The sequence below is a fragment of the Simochromis diagramma genome, unplaced genomic scaffold, assembly GCF_900408965.1.
Source record: "Simochromis diagramma unplaced genomic scaffold, fSimDia1.1 OVJJ01000344.1, whole genome shotgun sequence".
Taxonomy (NCBI): Eukaryota; Metazoa; Chordata; class Actinopteri; order Cichliformes; family Cichlidae; genus Simochromis; species Simochromis diagramma.
In genome coordinates, this window is record NW_024387375.1 from 3,142,825 (window position 1) to 3,162,656 (window position 19,832).

The 19,832-nt window shown below is 38.7% G+C and overlaps 2 protein-coding genes and 1 long non-coding RNA gene across 4 annotated transcripts in view; 2 read left to right on the plus strand and 1 right to left on the minus strand.

The window, feature by feature from the left end:
- The first annotated feature begins 1,462 nt into the window (after window positions 1-1,462).
- On the plus strand, window positions 1,463-7,927 carry LOC120719408 (dehydrogenase/reductase SDR family member 11-like). 2 transcript variants are annotated; one of them, XM_040008546.1, is made up of 8 exons: window positions 1,463-1,578; window positions 1,888-2,032; window positions 3,957-4,166; window positions 4,385-4,479; window positions 6,837-6,966; window positions 7,100-7,192; window positions 7,279-7,344; window positions 7,451-7,927. In XM_040008546.1, the coding sequence occupies exons 1-8, from the start codon at window positions 1,478-1,480 to the stop codon at window positions 7,490-7,492; spliced, it is 882 nt and encodes a 293-aa protein (XP_039864480.1). In that variant the 5' UTR covers window positions 1,463-1,477; the 3' UTR covers window positions 7,493-7,927. The 2 variants fall into 2 exon arrangements, with proteins under 2 accessions (XP_039864480.1, XP_039864481.1); XM_040008547.1 differs by lacking the exon at window positions 1,463-1,578 and adding an exon at window positions 1,788-1,804.
- Window positions 7,928-10,507: 2,580 nt separating this feature from the next.
- The window catches only part of LOC120719929 (dehydrogenase/reductase SDR family member 11-like), a 40,337-nt gene continuing 31,012 nt past the window's right edge, over window positions 10,508-19,832 (minus strand). The window contains exons 4-7 of the mRNA XM_040009490.1: window positions 11,151-11,280; window positions 10,925-11,017; window positions 10,773-10,838; window positions 10,508-10,666 (exon numbers count right to left, since the gene is read on the minus strand). Coding sequence (XP_039865424.1) covers window positions 10,625-10,666; window positions 10,773-10,838; window positions 10,925-11,017; window positions 11,151-11,280 — 331 coding nt within the window. The 3' untranslated portion in view covers window positions 10,508-10,624. The remainder of the gene's footprint in view (window positions 10,667-10,772; window positions 10,839-10,924; window positions 11,018-11,150; window positions 11,281-19,832) is intronic.
- On the plus strand, window positions 13,118-14,212 carry LOC120719421. Its single transcript, XR_005692685.1, has 3 exons — window positions 13,118-13,766; window positions 13,853-13,918; window positions 14,010-14,212. It is a non-coding gene; the product is annotated as an uncharacterized LOC120719421 (long non-coding RNA).

Sequence of the window (19,832 nt, forward strand, 5' to 3'; positions counted from 1 at the left end):
GTTCCCAGAATCCTTTGCGGTTGTACCCCTGAATGACGTCACATTTTTGGTGGGCCGGTGTTCCAGATCTACTGGCGTTTAGATCAACTGGCGTTGGTCGAACAGATGTGTGGCAGTCTTGCGTTTCAGGAGCTGCTACCGACAAACCAGCAAAAAAACGCCAAACGTGTCACCTGTGACACTTGTGAGGTTATCTCAAACACACTCCGTCAGTCTTGATGCTGTTGAACAACAAAATGTTTAAAAATGTGGCGAGTTTACCTGGTGATATCCTCACGCGCGACGCGATCGCGAAAATAGCAAACAGTTAACACCACGCCGATGTTGTTCACGGGACAGCAAGAGTAAACGATCGGGAGACTCTTGTCGTCGTTATCGTTCCCCTCGCACGTTTTATTTCTCCGGTTTCAGCGTTTTTGCTCCACAACTACAGCGAGCAGTTTACTTTGTGCACTAACATGGACTCGAGTCAACCAGCGCCACCTCTGGCCAAGTGCCACAGCCCACAGCCAGATCAACCTGTGACACACATCTGCAGCACGTTTGATTTCGTGTCATGCACATTTGTACCTTTCAATTGCCTTTCAATGGCCAGAGTTTGACACCTATGGTCTAAAATGTCACTGTGTGTGTGTGCATGTGTTTGTTTTATGTATATGGATTTTTTTTTAATTATTACTCATGATATAACATTGTCCAGACATGCCTGGTAAAGACACGAGGAGGAAACAGTAGGAGCTGTGGTAGGCTACTAAAGGCAGGGCTATAACATTTTTCTGTCATCCTTTTATTATAGATTAAGTGCAAGAGTTGTTAGGTGTGGATGATTAGATTATAGTTTATTGCAATAGCAAGTTGTGCCTTGTTCTCAGATAAACAGCAAGTGGAGAGTGATATATGAAATGATGGGATGGAAGGAAGAAGAGAAGCAAAGAGTGATTCACAGGCAGAGCCTACATTATTTCTCACAGTTCTTTGTTGCCTTATGGTTCCAAGCGCTGTCACCAATCTTTGCATTTTGTTATTATCTCATGACACTTGTTTAATCAGCTACCATCTCTCCTATGGACTTTTTAATGTCTACAGTCTCAGATAAGCCCTGCCCTCCAGCACTATCAGCAGCAACCCCTCAACAGCAACATTGTACCCATCAGGTAAAACATAGGCTACGTTTGCTTTGCCTTGTCGCCACCTCACAACAGTGATATAGTATGATGCGATGCCATATTAGATTCTTGATGAATGTGTGTTGTTGTTATTCAGCCTGGTTCAATGTGCACCTTTTTAACTTTGAGCACCCGCCCCTCTAAACGTCTCTGCACGGCCCTGCTTTTTAGCGCCTCTTACTGGCAGATGAGGTGATCTGATGGAGCAGTGGTGAGACAGTTGTTATTATTGTGAAGAAGTTATCCAAATAAACTGTAATGCTCATGGTCACAGAGACTTAAAAATGTATGAATACATTCCCTCTTAAGCCATGCTCTTTCTTTGCCGTTGCACAGATTTTGAGTCACGGCTTCTACGTCGTATCTTTGATTTTACGGAGCAAATACGCAGTGGGAGTTACATTTGTGACAGGTCTGTCTGTTCTATTAATGGTTGATATGTTTTAACTTCAGTAAAGTGAAAGATATGCGTTACTGTCAATTAAATGTGAGTAAGGCTATGATCGGTTGAAGTACGGTATGTAATCGCAGTGACAGAACTGATGCTACTGCTTTCTACGGTTTACAACTGATTTACGTGAACGCCGCATACGCCGAGACGTATGACGTACTGAGTGTGCGACGTTTGCGGTTCGCATGTGCTTGACATTTCCAGGGCTCACTGTGCTGCAGGCTCAACGTCCCTTTCTTCATACTTGTGGTGTTTTCGTGTGTGTTGCAGTTACCGGGCTGTCATGGAGCGCTGGCGGGGCAGAGTGGCTCTGGTGTCCGGAGCCTCGGTCGGGATTGGGGCGGCTATAGCCGTAGAGTTAGTCCGGCTCGGCATGAAAGTGGTGGGCTGTGCCAGGGACGTCGGAAAGATTCAGGTTTGCTCTGATATAGAAACTCAAACTTTCTGCAAAGAGTAATTTAATGTAAATCGCACAGTAAATGCTGCTGTTTATTGTTGGCTTTATGCAGAAAATTTGCAGCCGTGTCACTTATTTGGTAAACGCTGATTGTGCTCGTTCTTGTATAGCGCTTTTCTGCTTTACACTTTAGTCGTCGGTTAAACACCTTGCGCACAAAATGTTAATTCCAACTAACTGTCACTCATGCTACTTTCAACAGAAAGTGATATTATATGAGAAAGACAGAATATGACGACGGTTTTATGTTAAAACGGCATTTGCGCAGATTTCTTTACCTTAAGACTTTGGCCAATGATGATTCAAGTTGGTATAACATCTGAACACAGATCCGTAAGCTTACTGTTTATAGATGGCATGCACTGCTCTTTGTGGTGATATGCAGTGGCGGTCCTAGCCTGTTTGGCGCCCTGGGCGAACACTCCCTCTGCCCCCCCCCCCCCCCCCACACACACACACACACACACACATACACATATGAAGAGAGAGAGTATGCATAGTATGCAAACGGCTACCAAACAGCTATCATAATTCATCATACAATGAGAACAGGACAAATCAACAATTGACAATGACTAATTAATATTTAAATCTGTAACATAATGTATTGTTTGGAGTTTGGAGTAGTCTGTTACTGTTACTATTTTTACCAATTCTTCTTGGAGCAACTGTAACCCACATAATTTCCTTAGGGATTAATAAAGTATTCTGATTCTGATTGTTTCAGGATACATAACCCGCCATTATCCAATGACACATCTGCTTACCTGTATCCTTCGTTTCTCCTCCTCTTCTTTTCTTTTCTTTTTTTCTAAACTGAGCACCTGATAGCTTTGAACTGTTCTTGTCCATCTTGGTTTTAATTTTGCACTCCAGTATGAACACCCACCCCCCAACTCGAGGATCACCACAACATAACTTAATAAACCTACACCTTAGTTCACAGATTCACTTTGTCTAGGGTTTATTTCTGGGATTTCACACAACCCAGTATTCAAATCAAGAATACATAATGGGCTTGGATTTACAGCATTATGAATGAAATGTGCTCTATTTGGAAGCAGCAGGGCTCTCCTCCCCTTTCGATGTGTTGTGTGTGAGACTTTAAACCATCAAACTGTAAATTATAAATTTTAAATTGTTATTGATCCATTTACCCCTAGTCTTAAGTGTATATTTATTTTCTTACTCTTCTTATATTTATTGTTTGTTTACTTGCACTTTTGTAACTGGAACCTCGTCGTCTCGTCTCTCTATATACTGGACTGTATGTAGCGGAGATTACAATAAAGTTTACTTTGACTTCAGCAGCAAGCAGGCGCACCGAGGGCTCTCGCGCTCACTTTGAACGTATAGAATTTTGGAAAAAACATCGGTGCAAATTATAAGTCTGTATCATAATGTCAGGTGTTTTCGTGTTTGTTGGTTTGTTTTTATTTTGTTTTATTTTGGGGGTGGGTTATTAGACGCTGCTCTAGCCAGCCAGTGAATCCCCCGCTGCCCCGCCCTCTCCTTCCTGTGCCGCAAGCAGCAGGCGCAAACGGAGGGCGCCCTTACTCCCAGCAAATGGGCGATAGAAAACCGATCGGTGCCTATGCCATTCCCAATATGCGCTGGCATGATGTCGGGGCAGCATGAGCACGAGCAATTTTTTTTAATTTTTTGTTTGCCGATGCCTGTGATGCCGCCCCCCACCACGATGCCGCCCCGGGTAACCGCCCGTGTTGCCCGTATCAAAAACCGCTACTGGTGATATGCAAAGTGAAACCAAAATCTATTTATTTGGACTAACTTTATATAGATCTAACATTTGAACGATTTTTGCATACATTAAACACAGATGGGATTCTGAAGTGTGTTATTGTTTCCTGTTTGGTTTCAGAAACTGGCAGCAGAGTGTCAGAGCGCCGGTCACCCTGGCGTTTTGGTGCCTTTCAAGTGTGACTTGAGCAAAGAGGAGGAGATTCTGTCCATGTTTGCAGCGATCAAAGAGCAGCACAAAGGTGTGGACGTGTGCATCAACAACGCTGGCTTGGCTCATCCAGAGCCGCTGCTAAGTGGCAAAACCAGCGGCTGGAAGAACATGATGGATGTAAGAGCTCAGATCCTGGTTTACATTGATGTGACATTCACTAGTGGTTTTCAAGTAAAACATTGAACTGAAATAACAAATGTGACAAAGGTCACCCATCAGTGATTTTACTGCTGTGGTATTGTTTAAACATTAACACTTTCAAACAGTTTTAAACAGAATTCAAAGTTGCTTAAAAACCTTTGTTGTGCAAGATTTCTCTGTTTGTTTTCTTGCAGGTGAACATCCTTGGGTTGAGTATTTGCACGCGTGAGGCGTATCAGTCAATGAAAGAGAGAAACGTGGATGATGGGCACATCATAAACATAAACAGGTGCAGTTTTATTTGCTTGTGCAAGCTTGTGAAGTGAAAAACTGTTGAATTAATAAGAACACACATATGTTTTCATGTTGGCATGTTCTCTATTCAGATTGTGAATATGATATTAATTTTGCAACTCTGCACAATTTTTTATTTTTAAATGGCCGACATTTTCTAACTTTGAAAGAAAGCTACAAGTGAAATGAGGGCAGGACTTTTACATTTTAATGAACTTCGTCACATTCAAGCAGGTAAGTTTACACAATGCTGCCTGTCGGTGCAGTTGTGCTGAGGGGTGTATTACGGATGAAGTTCAACACAGCCAGGCTTTCTTTAGGTTAGCTGGCTCAGCAAAACCTAAAGCCCCATTATGGTAGTAACGGTTGTCACAATGGTGGTTGTCAACTTTCTCTGTTGAGTGGGACTTTCTGTTTCATGCGCTGAGCACACTAAAAACAGGCGTTTTGTTGACAATAATGTTAAAATACTGATTAAAAATCGCTAAAGAAAAAATATAAAACCTATAGCAGCGAAATTCAACAATTGCAAATAAGACAAAAGGTTAATGCTGCAAATCTTGGGATTTTGCTCAAAGAGCGGTAAAATAAACAAATTTAAGTTTAATTAAATTATTTTATCATTGAGTTCCCTCTTGGTGCGGCCTATTGTCCCACAGGTTAACACAGGAGACATGGAAATTTCTTTATGTTGTCAATATATCAAAGGGAAACTAACTTGATTGCTTGAACAAAGACTCTTGGTGTGTGTTCTGCTGCACTTCCAGCAGAATCAAAGTTAAAAACAAATCACCAAACTAATACATGTACATTCCCATGACAATGCAATGCTTTCTTCAGTGGTTTTCATAAAGTTCAGCTTAAAAACTTGGACATATAAAACATTTTCCCCCAGCAGAGAATCTGTATTTCACTTAAAACATGCTATGAATTAAAAAAAAGAAAAAAGAAAAGAACGAAATCAGCTAAAGCATGGTGCTACCAGTCAATTTTAGATGAAAACTCAGAACACAACCTGCTCTTACTGTGCTTATTTGGCCAAGTTAAAGAGAAAATTGTGCCTTTATGCTCAAGCCTCAGTTCGCTAAGCCATTAATCTGGCTTCATAGAAAACCCCTCTGGCTTTTCAATGATGAATCTTCTCCAGTTATCCAGAAACCTTGACCCATGAATTTATTACATGGCGTGTTGCTGGGAAAAGCCTGTTTTTTAACGTTTGAGTCTAAGGTTTATTTTAAGCACCTGACTGCTCTTTTTTTGCTTCTCATCCATAAACTCTCTCCATAATCTTTTGCGTGACTCTTGTGTTGGTGGTTAAAGAGGTTTGCCGTGTTAGAGTCTGAGGTGGAGATCGGTTTCCTGCATAATTTGCAGAGCACAGTTTTCTGGTCCATGTCAGACTTTTCATAACCAAACCATATCCATGCTACGGAGGTAGCCCCTCGTTTAGAAATAAGGTCCTCAATTTGTTTTGAGTGGTCTTTCTGTTTGTCATCATTTCAGTTTATTTTGAAAAATCTCAACAGGATCTTGAGCTTTATTGTAAAAGGTTTATGTGGAAAATAAACAAGCGGATGACGGAGCCACACACTGGGTTTACCGTCGTAGCTGCTAACAACAACGTGTAAAAACAGTCGCTTGTCCGTCCGTAGTGTGGTTATTTTAAATATAAGAGAAAGAGAGATTTTTAAGAAATTAATATAGCCACTACAGTGACCATCAAAACGATGAAAAAAATATGGTCGTAAACAGTGTATTTTGTGACACCATGAAACAAATGATAACGTAATATGAAAAGAGACTTTTTCATATCGTCTTCCGATATATATCGTTATATCGAACAGCCCTAACACCTAAGCGATTTCTGTTTTCTGTAGGGATCGGACTTTTTTTGCACTGAAACAGCCATCACTTTGCTTTGACAAAATGCCTGTTATTACAACATTTAGAAATTTGCAAAATAACTGAGTCCAGATTTTAAAGACCTCATTGAGGTCAGTGTTTATTCATCTGCAGGATAAACCATCAAAAAAAATGTCAGACAGTATTTAAAATGTTCATAAAACTGTCCTAAATAAAGTGACATCTCCAGTTATTTTGGCCAACCAGAACCCAAACTAATATGAAAGCTGAAGGAAAATCCAGACTGGAGATCAGTATCAAACTATCAAATCCAGATTTTGGACTTAAGCAATTTTTTTGAGTATGAAACAGTTTTTGCAGCTCTGGACCTCAGCTTCTGTGTGCCACAGAAGTTCTTGCATCATTCAGTCAGACTTGCCTTTTAAAAGAAGAACTTTTAATGTTATTTCTGCTCACCTGCTCAGGTTTGTAATCTGTTTGATGTTGCAGTATGTCCGGTCATCGTGTACTTCCCAATGCAACTACACATTTCTACACCGCCACCAAGTTTGCTGTAACCGCTCTGACTGAGGGCCTGAGGCAAGAACTGCGTGCAGAAAAAACTCATATCCGAGCCACGGTAAGGCTTTAAAATATACCATAACCAGCTCATAAGGTGCTAGTATAATTCATAATGCTAGTAACAGTTGCAATGAGACACATAAACAGTACGTACAGGAGTTCCCTCATGATCTTTTTTTTTTTTCTTGCAGAGCATTTCTCCTGGTTTAGTGGAGACTGAATTTGGTCCACGGCTCTTCAAAGACGATCCTGATAAGGCTGCTGGTCTATACTCAGAATATAAGGTAAAGGGATCATTCCTATAATTAAAGCATCGTTGATATAATTACTCAAGTAAAGTGTATTCAGTCACTTTTCACTTCTCTCACAGCCTCTGGAAGCAAAAGATGTTGCCAGTTCTGTTGTATATGTGCTCAGTGCCCCTCCTCATGTTCAGGTTTGTGCTTTGCTCTTGTTTTTATGCTTTTTATTGTGTCTTATTAAGACTTTCCTGTTTTACTTTGACTCATAATAAGACAACGTTCACGTAACTTTTGTTTCAGATTGGAGACATTCAGATGCAAGGGACAGAGCAGGTGTCTTAGAGCTGCACCACGAGACCCTCTCAAACTATACAATGACAGATTTCACTTCTTTACAACATTTTAAAAGATAATGACTTGATACGATCATGAAACAATTTTATGGTGGGTTTTTTTTTTCACAAATGTATAAAATAAAAAACAATCTTCAGGGGAAATTTGTTGCATTTCATTTTTCTTTCTTTTTAATTGCATTAAGGGAAGTCTGATTTTTAATAAAATCTTTATCGTTTAAAAACCATGTCTGAACCTTAAGTATAAATGTACTTGAGAAATTAAGCATTAGTAGTATTAATGAAGTATAGCAAGATATGTAAGATAATTGTAAAAATTTTAGAAAAAGAAAATGCAAAAATAAATAGAAAATATATTTATGTAATATCAATAAGTGACACATCACAAATACATGTAAATAATTAAATAAAATGGTGAACCTACTGACTCGTTGTTATTCTTAAGCTGTGGTTTTGATTACTAATTGACTGAGTTTCTTTTTGGTTTTTTTTTGTCTCCGTCAGTATTCCAGCATCGTACATTCTGTTTTATACTTAAAATAAGTAGTCTTAGAGGTGGATTCTTTGTGTTTTAGTTGACTGTAGCCTCCCACATGTTTCTCTATGCTGTGTGTTTTTGTCACAGTGCTGTCTAGTTGGTTACTTTCGGCTTTACTTTGTGAGTTGTCTTTTCTGCTTTGCCTTCGGTTTTGTTTTTCCATGTCCTGTGTGTTTTTAAAGTCTCTGTTTGCTTGTGTGCTCTGTTGTGTCACACTGTGTTCCAGCTCGCTTTGTTCCTAATGTGCTTCCTGCTGGCTTCTTGTGTGTTTAGTTAATATGTAGTAATGGAATAAACAAATGTCATGTGTTTTGAAACTCTGTAACTAGACTTCATGTTTTTTTTTTAATCCCCTCTCTCTCCTGCGGGTAGTTTATCCTTAAAGCTCGGGTCCTCTACCAGACCCTGGGAGTATGAAGGTGCGCTCTTCTAGGACTGTGCTCTTCTGAACAGAGGTCTGATATTGTTCCCGGGATCTACTGGAGTTTCCCACTCTCACATACATTAATCACATAATTTCAGTTTCTGTGAGACACCTGCACAACTCTTCTGAGTTTCCTCAGTATCCACTCTTTTTTGCAGTGCATTTTCTCTGGTTTATTGAAGACTGAATTTGCTCCATGACTCTACAAGGACACTCCCGATAAAGCAGGTGCAAGCGACAGAGCAGCCCTTATAGAACTACACCATGTGACCTTGTCAAATAATGGACTGAATTTTTTTTTTATACTACTTTGCTACATTTATGAAGATGATTTTAACTTGTTACATTTGGCCCGCGAAGCCATACCAAATTACTATCAGAGCTGGCCTACTGGTATTATACAGTACAGCTAATATATATATTGTTTAGTATTAAGCTTTGCTTGTTCCATATTCAGTTTTTCAGCAAAACGTGTTTGAGTCCATAAGAAAAGATTCATTCTTATATCTGGAGGAATAAATATATTTCAATAAATATTAACGTTAGCCCGCGACTTTGTTCCAGTTTTGAATTTTGGCCCACTGTGTATTTGAGTTTGACACCCCTGTGTTAGACCTTCTTCAGAATACTGTATATACTATGGGCATCACAGTGCTGATCCAGAATCCTTACATTATTATTTGTTACTAGAGCTATAATAATAAAGCAATGAGGAGGGGGAAGTAATAAATATGAAATAATGTATTTATGATGATTCCATTTGTTTCACTATCCACTCTGCGCAGGGGAAAGCTTATTACATTTTTAAACTGTAGAGATACAATAATTTTACTGCTGTAAAATCCAAATTTTGTCTTATTTAAAATATAAATCTAATATAATCTGCTTCTTAATGTGTGTTTTTTAAAATATTATAATAATGCATAATTATGTGGACATGCATATTAGACCGTTTTTTAGCGAAAAATAATCCCCCCTGAAAGGCAGCAAAAGCTCTGTAACTTACTTTAAAACTAAATATGTTCACTAAAACGGTGACAGAGCTACAGACCCATGACAGCCTTACACAGGTAGCCAGCAGCTATGACCAGCACTACTTGTGCAGTTAATAAAAGGACAGGTGTGTTCGTCGCGCTGTTGCAAACAAAGCACGCTCATTTGTTTCAGTTCGTCAAATTGCCACAAGACAACTTACCAACGTGTACGTAATAAACCAATACTCCTGGGTGCTATGGACTACAGTGTACGCTGTACACCTACTTACTGGTTTTGTCGCATCAGTCTGTATCTCTGAGTTAATTTGTGTTTCTCCTACAGCTCCGGACTGCAAAAAATGCGCGTGCTCTTTGTGAGCTCGTTCCCGGCTCGTAACCAGCGCGTTCTGCAGTCAGGAGCGATTATTGCTTAAATGTGATCATGTGACTGATGCAAGCCAGATCCTTTTATTTAGCAAAACTGTGATTAATAGTATATATTATTGTTGAGAGACACAGACAGGACTCCGCACGCACACACACATAAAAAAAAAATTAAATAAAAAAATAAATAAATTAAAAGTTGCCTCAACAAAAGGGCACTTCGGGCACCCATCAGCCTGCTCCTGACTGTACCCTGGTGCCACGCTACGCAACTAGAAATATGAGCTATTTTACCAGTGATTTATGTATTTTTATCCCCCCGGATTTCACTATCAACTTAGATATATTACTATGTTAAGCAATTCTTTTTGAATACTGAAATATATATTTTCAGATATTTTCATACTTAAGGTTTAATGTTTTACACCATAAAGTTTTTTTCTAACAAATATCCGTGAAGTGCAATTAGATAGGGAAGTACAACAAAGTACAACTTCATTAATACTACTAATGCTTAATTTCTCAAGTACATTTATACTTAAGGTTCAGACATGGTTTTTAAACGATAAAGATTTTATTAAAAATCAGACTTCCCTTAATGCAATTTAAAAAAAAAAAAAAAAGAAAGAAAAAAAGAAATGCAACAAATTTCCCCTGAAGATTGTTTTTTATTTTATACATTTGTGAAAAAAAAAAAACCACCATAAAATTGCTTCATGATCGTATCAAGTCATTATCTTTTAAAATGTAAAGAAGTGAAATCTGTCATTGTATAGTTTGAGAGGGTCTCGTGGTGCAGCTCTAAGACACCTGCTCTGTCCCTTGCATCTGAATGTCTCCAATCTGAAACAAAAGTTACGTGAACGTTGTCTTATTATGAGTCAAAGTAAAACAGGAAAGTCTTAATAAGACACAATAAAAAGCATAAAAACAAGAGCAAAGCACAAACCTGAACATGAGGAGGGGCACTGAGCACATATACAACAGAACTGGCAACATCTTTTGCTTCCAGAGGCTGTGAGAGAAGTGAAAAGTGACTGAATACACTTTACTTGAGTAATCATATCAACGATGCTTTAATTATAGGAATGATCCCTTTACCTTATATTCTGAGTATAGACCAGCAGCCTTATCAGGATCGTCTTTGAAGAGCCGTGGACCAAATTCAGTCTCCACTAAACCAGGAGAAATGCTCTGCAAGAAAAAAAAAAAAGATCATGAGGGAACTCCTGTACGTACTGTTTATGTGTCTCATTGCAACTGTTACTAGCATTATGAAATATACTAGCACTTTATGAGCTGGTTATGGTATATTTTAAAGCCTTACCGTGGCTCGGATATGAGTTTTTTCTGCACGCAGTTCTTGCCTCAGGCCCTCAGTCAGAGCGGTTACAGCAAACTTGGTGGCGGTGTAGAAATGTGTAGTTGCATTGGGAAGTACACGATGACCGGACATACTGCAACATCAAACAGATTACAAACCTGAGCAGGTGAGCAGAAATAACATTAAAAGTTCTTCTTTTAAAAGGCAAGTCTGACTGAATGATGCAAGAACTTCTGTGGCACACAGAAGCTGAGGTCCAGAGCTGCAAAAACTGTTTCATACTCAAAAAAATTGCTTAAGTCCAAAATCTGGATTTGATAGTTTGATACTGATCTCCAGTCTAGATTTTCCTTCAGCTTTCATATTAGTTTGGGTTCTGGTTGGCCAAAATAATTGGAGATGTCACTTTATTTAGGACAGTTTTATGAACATTTTAAATACTGTCTGACATTTTTTTTTTTGATGGTTTATCCTGCAGATGAATAAACACTGACCTCAATGAGGTCTTTAAAATCTGGACTCAGTTATTTTGCAAATTTCTAAATGTTGTAATAACAGGCATTTTGTCAAAGCAAAGTGATGGCTGTTTCAGTGCAAAAAAGGTCCGATCCCTACAGAAAACAGAAATCGCTTAGGTGTTAGGGCTGTTCGATATAACGATATATATCGGAAGACGATATGAAAAAGTCTCTTTTCATATTACGCTATCATTTGTTTCATGGTGTCACAAAATACACTGTTTGACCATATTTTTTTTCATCGTTTTGATGGTCACTGTAGTGACTATATTAATTTCTTAAAAATCTCTCTCTTATATTTAAAATAACCACACTATGGACGGACAAGCGACTGTTTTTACACGTTGTTGTTAGCAGCTACGACTGTAAACCCAGTGTGTGGCTCCGTCATCCGCTTGTTTATTTTCCACATAAACCTTTTACTAGGGATGCACCGATACCGATACTGGTATCAGGTATCGGGGCCGATACTGTAAAATGTGTGTGTACTCATAATCGTAAAAGTTAACCGATACCATGAACCGATACTAACTTATTTCATTAATCAGAGGGAGGTTTGTCATTTTTGTTGTAGTTTTTTAGATTGGCCACTAGGGGGACGTCCCGTGCTAAACAGGCACAGGGTTAGACCAGTCAGACTGGCAGCTCCAGATAAAAAAAAAAAAGAGAAACTGGAGGCTGCTGTAGCTAGGCTAAACAAAATGTCAGCAGTGTGGACCGGAACAGCCAACTTTAACTCAGGTTTTGGAAAAGCGATGAAAAATGTCAAGAGAAAATCCACGGGCAGTTAAAATAACAGAGGCTCTGACTCATTTTATCGCTCTGGATGACCAGCCAATTCCAGTCGTGGAAAACATAGGATTCTTCTCAGCATACTCGAGCTGCGATATGAAATTCCCAGCCGCCCACACATCAGGGAGATAATGGTGCCAAAACTTTCTAAAGAGGTAAAGACAAGCAGTGTGTGCGCGATGTCAGTCCTTGGTTTAACGGCACAGTGGACTGATGATCCACGGGCAGATGGGGAGTTCGTTCGTCAATGCCAAATACTTTCGTTATTTTGTTTGTTTGTTTACAATATGGACACTCTGCAATAATTTAACAGTTTATTTGATTCCAAACAGAAGTGTTTATTTATTATTCTGAAAGCTCGAGACAGTGCCAATAGTTCAGTGATATTTTGTTAAATTACAATGTGGAGACTCTGCAATAATTTAACAGAAGTGCTTATTTTTCACTTGAAATTTTTTTTGTGGTCATTTTTATTAAGATATTATTTATTATCGGCAGAGAATAAAATAAAACCTGTCTTCCAATTCATTGTGTGTGTGTGTGTGTGTGTGTGTGTGTGTGTGTGTGTGTGTGTGTGTGTGTGTGTGTGTGGGGTAGAAGTATCGTTTTTTTGTACTCTGTATCGGCAAGTACTCAGATCCAAGTATCGGTATCGTATCGGTTTGAAAAAATTGGTATCGTTGCATCCCTATCATGAAACCATGCTCCATTTACCCAAATCTTGGGCTAACGAATGGAATCCAGTAATCATTATTTATTCAGTTATTTTTTTTCTAATTTGGAAAATGTCTATAGATCAGAATTTTGTTGTTATCACGTTATTATGACAAGATTTAAGGAGGGAAATAACGGCTCTTCCTTAAAGGACTTTACTAGGATAGTTAATTTGGAAAAAAGGAGTCATAGTAGTAGTAATAGTTACGGTAAAAATTAATATGTTTGTCCATGAATTGTAAAACATCTTTTGTTGCAGCTTGAGTGGACATAAAGTCATTCCTTTTGCTGATCTACATTTCTACACCGCCACCAAGTATGCTGTAACTGCTCTGACTGAGGGCCTGAGACAAGAGCTGCGTGCTGAAAAGAGTCATATCAGAGCCACGGTAAGGCTTTAAAACACATTGTAACCAACTGGGAAAGTGCCTTGAACACCAGTATAAGCTTCTGTGAGACACATGCACAGTATTTCCTACAGTTCCTTTATCATTATCTCTTTTTGCAGCGCATTTATCCTGGTTTAGTGGCAACAGAATTTATATCACGGGCCAGCAATCCTGATCAAGTGGCTGGCATATATGCTGCATATAAGGTAAAATTATTAATCCTGCAGTTCGTGGAGGGTTGACATGATCATTTAGATAAAATCAAATGACGCACTTTGCACTTCTCTAACAGGCTCTGGAAGCGAAAGACATTGCCAGTGCTGTCACGTACGTCCTCAGTGCCCCTCCTCATGTTCAGGTTCTTTTTTGTTTCGACTTTGCATTTTAAATAACAAAACATCATAATTATATAACATGATCATATAACATTCACATAAGTTGTCTTTCAGATTGGAGAACTTCTGGTTGAACCTATATAGCAGGTGTCATTGCAGCTTTTGTTGCCCCAGCAACCCCAGTACCAGGACCCAGGCTAGTCTTCACATTGAAGTGGTGTGATTGGCTCATCTGACTACTCAACACAGCAAGATCAATCACAGCATCCCTCTGCAAGATATCTCACTATTTTTGACTTTTCTGAGCCTGTCAAGTCCTTCTTTTGACCCATTTTGCCAAAGGAAAGGACGTTGCCTAATAATTATGCACACCTGATATAGGGTGTTGATGTCATTAGACCACACCCCTTCTCATTACAGAGATGCACATCACCATCGAGGGCGACTGTGGCTCAGGGGGTTGGGAAGCGCATCTGTAACCGGAAGGTCGCCGGTTCGATCCCCGGGCTCTCTGTCCTGGTCGTTGTGTCCTTGGGCAAGACACTTTACCCTACTTGCCTACTGGTGTTGGCCAGAGGGGCCGATGGTGCGATATGGCAGCCTCGCTTCTGTCAGTCTGCCCCAGGGCAGCTGTGGCTACAACCGTAGCTTCCCTCCACCAGTGTGTGAATGTGAGAGTGAATGAATAGTGGTATTGTAAAGCGCTTTGGGTGCCTTGAAAAGCGCTATATAAATCCAATCCATTATTATTATTATTATTATTATTATTATTATTATCACCTAATATGCTTAATTGGTAGTAGGCTTTCGAGCCTATACAGCTTGGACAACATGCATGAAGAGGATGATGTGGACAAAATACTCATTTGCCTAATAATTCTGCACTCCCTGTATACAGGAACTGTTTCCGTACCACAAAGTACGTGGCAGTAGTTAAGTTAACAACAACAACAAAAAAAAAAAAAAAACTTGCCAAAAGTGTGTAGGTGGATCTTAGTAATATAAATGCTTTGCTGGACTTGATTATTCCTTTTGGATTAAAGCATATTTGACTTAAGAAACAGTATGTGGTTAAAGAATCTCAACCTGACTGTGACAACAGGAAATATTAGGTCCCCTCAGATTTGTTAAACCTAAAGTCATGAGCCTTTTTTGAAAATGTCAGAAAGAGTTGTGTTAGGATGACAGGAGTAAAAGTAAAAAGTTGCCAGTACAAATAAAAAAGTCAACTTAAGTGCTGTAAAGAAATATTGGTTCTTTGTCCATTTACTCTACTGCAGATCAAGAAGCAAAACTGCTAAAACTTTGACCTCTTACCTGCATTTCAATCCTGGTTTTTCCACGTAACAGTGATTGTGTTGCAGCACAAGTGCACACCTTTGTGCTGCTTTTCGATTGCTGTGAACTTGGATGTCCTTCTCTTTGATCAGGTCACACTTGTAATGCATGACAATGACATTGTGGGCAGCACTTTGACATTCTGCTGTGAGTTTCTGAAACCAGAAAGAAAAAAAGATTATAGACTTCAAGATCCACTTTGTGTTTTTAGCACTGTATGTGTATGAATCCGCAAATCCACTTAGCTGATTGTGAAAGTCTGGGGTGGGAACTTTTCCTAGATTTGACTGATTTATGTGAAGAAATTGCTGTTTCAGTACACGGGAGAAATTACGCAAAGGTGAACTGTGTGTGCTGAACAAACAAAGTTTTGTGCACCATTTATTAACAATGAACTTTTGCCAAAAGTCAGATTTCCAGTATGAATAGAGGGTGTGCTTTATAAAGGTTGATTAACATTTAGATAAATTGCCTGTCCAAACCTCTCTGTTTTATATAACCATGACAAAGCTAAAAAAAAAAAAAAAAAAGAAAAAAAAAGAAAAGAAAAATCATGATATTTAATCACAAATAACACTTAAATAACTTTTGGCAAAAGTTCATTGACTTCTGGGGGCAGAAGTCAATGAACAGAAGTCAGTCTGCCCCAGACTGACAGAAGTCAGTCTGCCCCAGGGCAGCTGTGGCTACAACTCCACCAGTGTGTGAATGGGTGGATGACTGGGTGTGTAAAGCGCTTTGGGGGGGACTAGTAAAAGCGCTATACAAATACAGGCCATTTACTGTATGAAAGCAGTGAAGCTCTGTCGCTGGGATAAAACATTTAATTTCATCTTGCTGGATATAATGCCCACACTCATATTTTTGTATTTCCAATCTTAAAGTAAGATGAGTACATCTTCTGAGTATAAATGTAGTAAGGACATAACATGGCCCTCTATATTACTAGAGAGGACGACATGGTGTCACTTGTCAAAGAGATTGAAGACACACACTCACACTGGTGACATCCTCCAGAGTCCATTCTGAAAATAAAACATGACAAAATAAAAAGAAGCAAATAAATGGATGGAAATCAGATTGAGGGTCATGTGGCAAATTTAAATCATGTCCATGTTCCATAACCAGTGTTACTGTACTAAACTAATATTTCTGTCCAACAATTATGATGGTGACCTTTTCCACAGAGAGATTTACAGTGTGAGTAAAAGACAGGTATAAGTGGTTACGACACAGCTACAAGATGCAGCGATTAAGGCTACGTTCACACTGCAGTCGAAAGCGCATCAAATCCGATTTTTTGACCCTATGCGACCCATATCCGATCATGGTATGACAGTGTGAACGGCACAAATCCGATATTTTCAAATCCGATCTGGGTCACTTTCGTATGTGGTACTGAATCCGATACATATCCAATGTTTTAGAAAGCGACTGCTGTTTGAACGGTCATGTCGCATTAAAACCATCTTTTACGTCACTGACACAAGACAGACGCTAATTATCAGCGCCGGAGAAGCGCCCGCGAAGACATCGCGAACTCTTCCTGGCCATCCAGCGAAGATGTCAGTGAAACTGTTGGAAAGACAACGTGAACATTTTATTTGTACTGTATAATCTGCAGATTCTGACAGAAATCTGCAACTATCCTTTGAAGCACCGCTCCTCTCTAAAACAGCAAGAAGGATAATTATTCGGTTATTTACATTATTATGTAAATAACACAATAACTTAAAGCAAAAATTGGGAAATGTAAAATCCGAAATCTTTATATTAAGGGCCATCAGTCAAACAATATTGTTTGTTCTGGGTTTAAACAGAGCGCGTTGTGTGTGACCTCTTCTTTTGCGCATGCAGGCCGCTTTGAGCATTCACACTAGAGCACGTTTGCTGTCGCATTTTATTTGTAGTGTGAACAAGCAGACGACAAAAAAAAAAAAAAAAAAAAAAAAAAGAAGAAAAAAAAAATCGGATTTGATCAAAAAAATCGGAATTGAGCATTAAGACCGGCAGTGTGAACGTAGCCTTAGAGTCTCCATTTCAACTTGGGTCGAAAGTGCGGACTTCAAACTACATACCAGTTTTTGAATTGTGTCGATGGGCCACGTAAAACCAGAGTTATGATAAAAAAAAAAATACACGCGATGTTTTTTTCTGAACAAAACAGTAGTGTTTACAGCGGGAAGAAAGGTAAAACGGCGTTTTCTACAGACAGCGCTAGCAAACACTCTCCGCTTGCGAGTGAAAAAAGAAAAAGAAAAAACACCCCTTCCCTATTGGTGTTAGTACGGAAGAGGATTAGGGCCACTGGGGGGGAAAAAAAAAAAAAAAAAAAAAAAAAAAGAATTCTGACTTTAATTTCAGAATCCTGAGAATTCTGAGATTAAAGTCAGAATTCTTTTTTTCCCCCCAGTGGCCCTAATCCTCTTCCGTATGTTAGAGTTTATCATGTCAGCCAATCAAAAAAAATGATATGGCAACATGTGGCACTTGGTTGTTTAGGGAGAAGGGGAAGTTTTTAGGAGTGACACCCGCAACGGAAAGCGGGCGAGCGAAAGAAAGAGAGAAAGAGAGTTTTCATATGTGAGACATTAGTGACGTTTAGCGTGTTTGGAGGCTATAGTTAGTTTGTTGTGTAGTTATTGTGTTTTATGTGTCAGTTGTACTGCTGAATGTCACTTTTTCCCAAAAAAAATGCCGTCAAAGGCAGATTCCAGTGTAAACGCTGTTCCCACATGGAAAACTGCACCTCCTGCTGTCAGACCTGCAGGGTTTAGGCCTTTGGTGTTCTCCTCTGTCTTATACTGAACACAAACTACATTTTTTGGACTGGCACAAATAATTTGTGTGCCTTCTTATTTGATGCAGCACACCTGATTGTTCTGTAAATAGATTTAAATGGTTATATAAAAAAAAAAAAAAAAAAAAAAAAAAAAAAAAAACACCTGAGGCCTTGGCTGCATTTTTAGGTAAATAGTACCATATAACTTTGTTGTTTGCAAAACTTGCGCATAATTTTTAGAAATATACAATTTCTATTTGCATTTCAAGTTATGAAAATGATTCGTTAAACATGTTTGTGGGTTTTACAGTAAGAAATATAACTTTTCTACTCGGATTTTGAATTTTTTTGTCTTAATTTAGATCAACTGTGCTAATAAATAACTCAAATTTCAGATATTTGAGGTTGTGCTGAAAATAATGGTACCAAACAAGGCAAGAAAAACATATTTTAAAGGTGAAATATAGAGGTAAAATCAAAAGTAGTCAAAAACGGCCAATTATACCCTGGACCCCAGAGGATTAAAGACCTATTATTTTAGTATTGTGTTAGATAAGTGTTTTGCATATTGAAGAAAAAAAAAAAAACACTTAGACTTTTTTACCCAAGTAAACCTATAGTGCACTAAATGTAAATTAAAAATATATTTAAAATATGTAAAGTACATATGGTTTTAAAAAAAAAAAAAAAAAAAAAAAAAAAAAGTACTTTGTTGAACACTTCAGTTGTGGAAATAGCAACAAATCATGACACTGATTTACGTATCCTTTCGGCATCCCTTTGGTCACTGTTAAAGTGAAACTGATTATTTCCGAGCTTACAGCACACCTGCATACCTACTTTTATCATGCAATAAAAAAGGCAGTAAAAAGTGGAGTTCCCCAAGGTTCCATCTTGGGACCCTTTCTGTTTAACATTTACATGCTCCCACTGGCACAGATTATAAAGAACAACAAAATAAACTATCATAGCTATGCAGATGACACACAAATATATATCACAATGTCACCAGGAGACCGAGGCCCTGTACAGGCTCTTGGTAAATGCATTGAGGAAATCAATGACTGGTTGTGCCACAATTTTCTCCAAACCAGGCGAGAAATTTGGGTGTAGTGATGGAGGCAGACCTAAACTTAGAAAAACACATTAAGACAATAACAAAATCAGCTTACTATCACAAGAATATTTCAAGGATAAAAGATCTGATGTCTCAACAGGACCTGGAAAAACTAGTCCATGCATTCATCTTTAGTAGGCTTGACTACTGTAACAGCATCTTTACAGGTCTACCTATTTAAAAAAAAAATCAGTCAGACAACTACAGCTCATTCAGAACTCTGCTGCTCGAGTCCTCACTAAGACCAAAAAAAGTGGACCACATCAGTCCAGCTCTGAGGTCTTTACACTGGCTGCCTGTCCGTCAGAGGATAGACTTTAAAGTCCTGATGCTGGTCTATAAAGCTCTGAATGGTTTAGGACCAAAATACATCAGTGACCTCCTGACCCAGTATGAACCTTCCAGATCCCTCAGGTCATCTGGATCCGGTCTTTTATCAGTTCCCAGAGTCAGAACCAGACACGGAGAAGCTGCATTCAGCTTTTATGCTCCTTATATCTGGAACAAACTCCCAGAAAGCCTCAAGTCAGCTGAAACACTCAGTTTATTTAAATCCAGGTTGAAGACTCACCTGTTCTCAGCTGCATTTGAATAAAGCACCAAATCCACACTTTTAAGCTTAAATTTCAAAACTTACATTTAACTACTGATTTTATCTACTGTTCTGATTTTATATACCGTTTTGTTTGTTTGTTTGTTT

What these genes read in the sequence shown, in the direction of transcription:
- LOC120719408 (XM_040008546.1), top strand. Translation starts at nt 1,478, where the DNA reads ATGCTCTTTCTTTGCCGTTGCACAGATTTTGAGTCACGGCTTCTACGT. An exon ending in GCTGGAAGAACATGATGGAT is followed by an intron (nt 4,167 to 4,384) that starts GTAAGAGCTCAG and finishes GTTTTCTTGCAG; the next exon opens with GTGAACATCCTTGGGTTGAG. An exon ending in GTGCCCCTCCTCATGTTCAG is followed by an intron (nt 7,345 to 7,450) that starts GTTTGTGCTTTG and finishes CTTTTGTTTCAG; the next exon opens with ATTGGAGACATTCAGATGCA.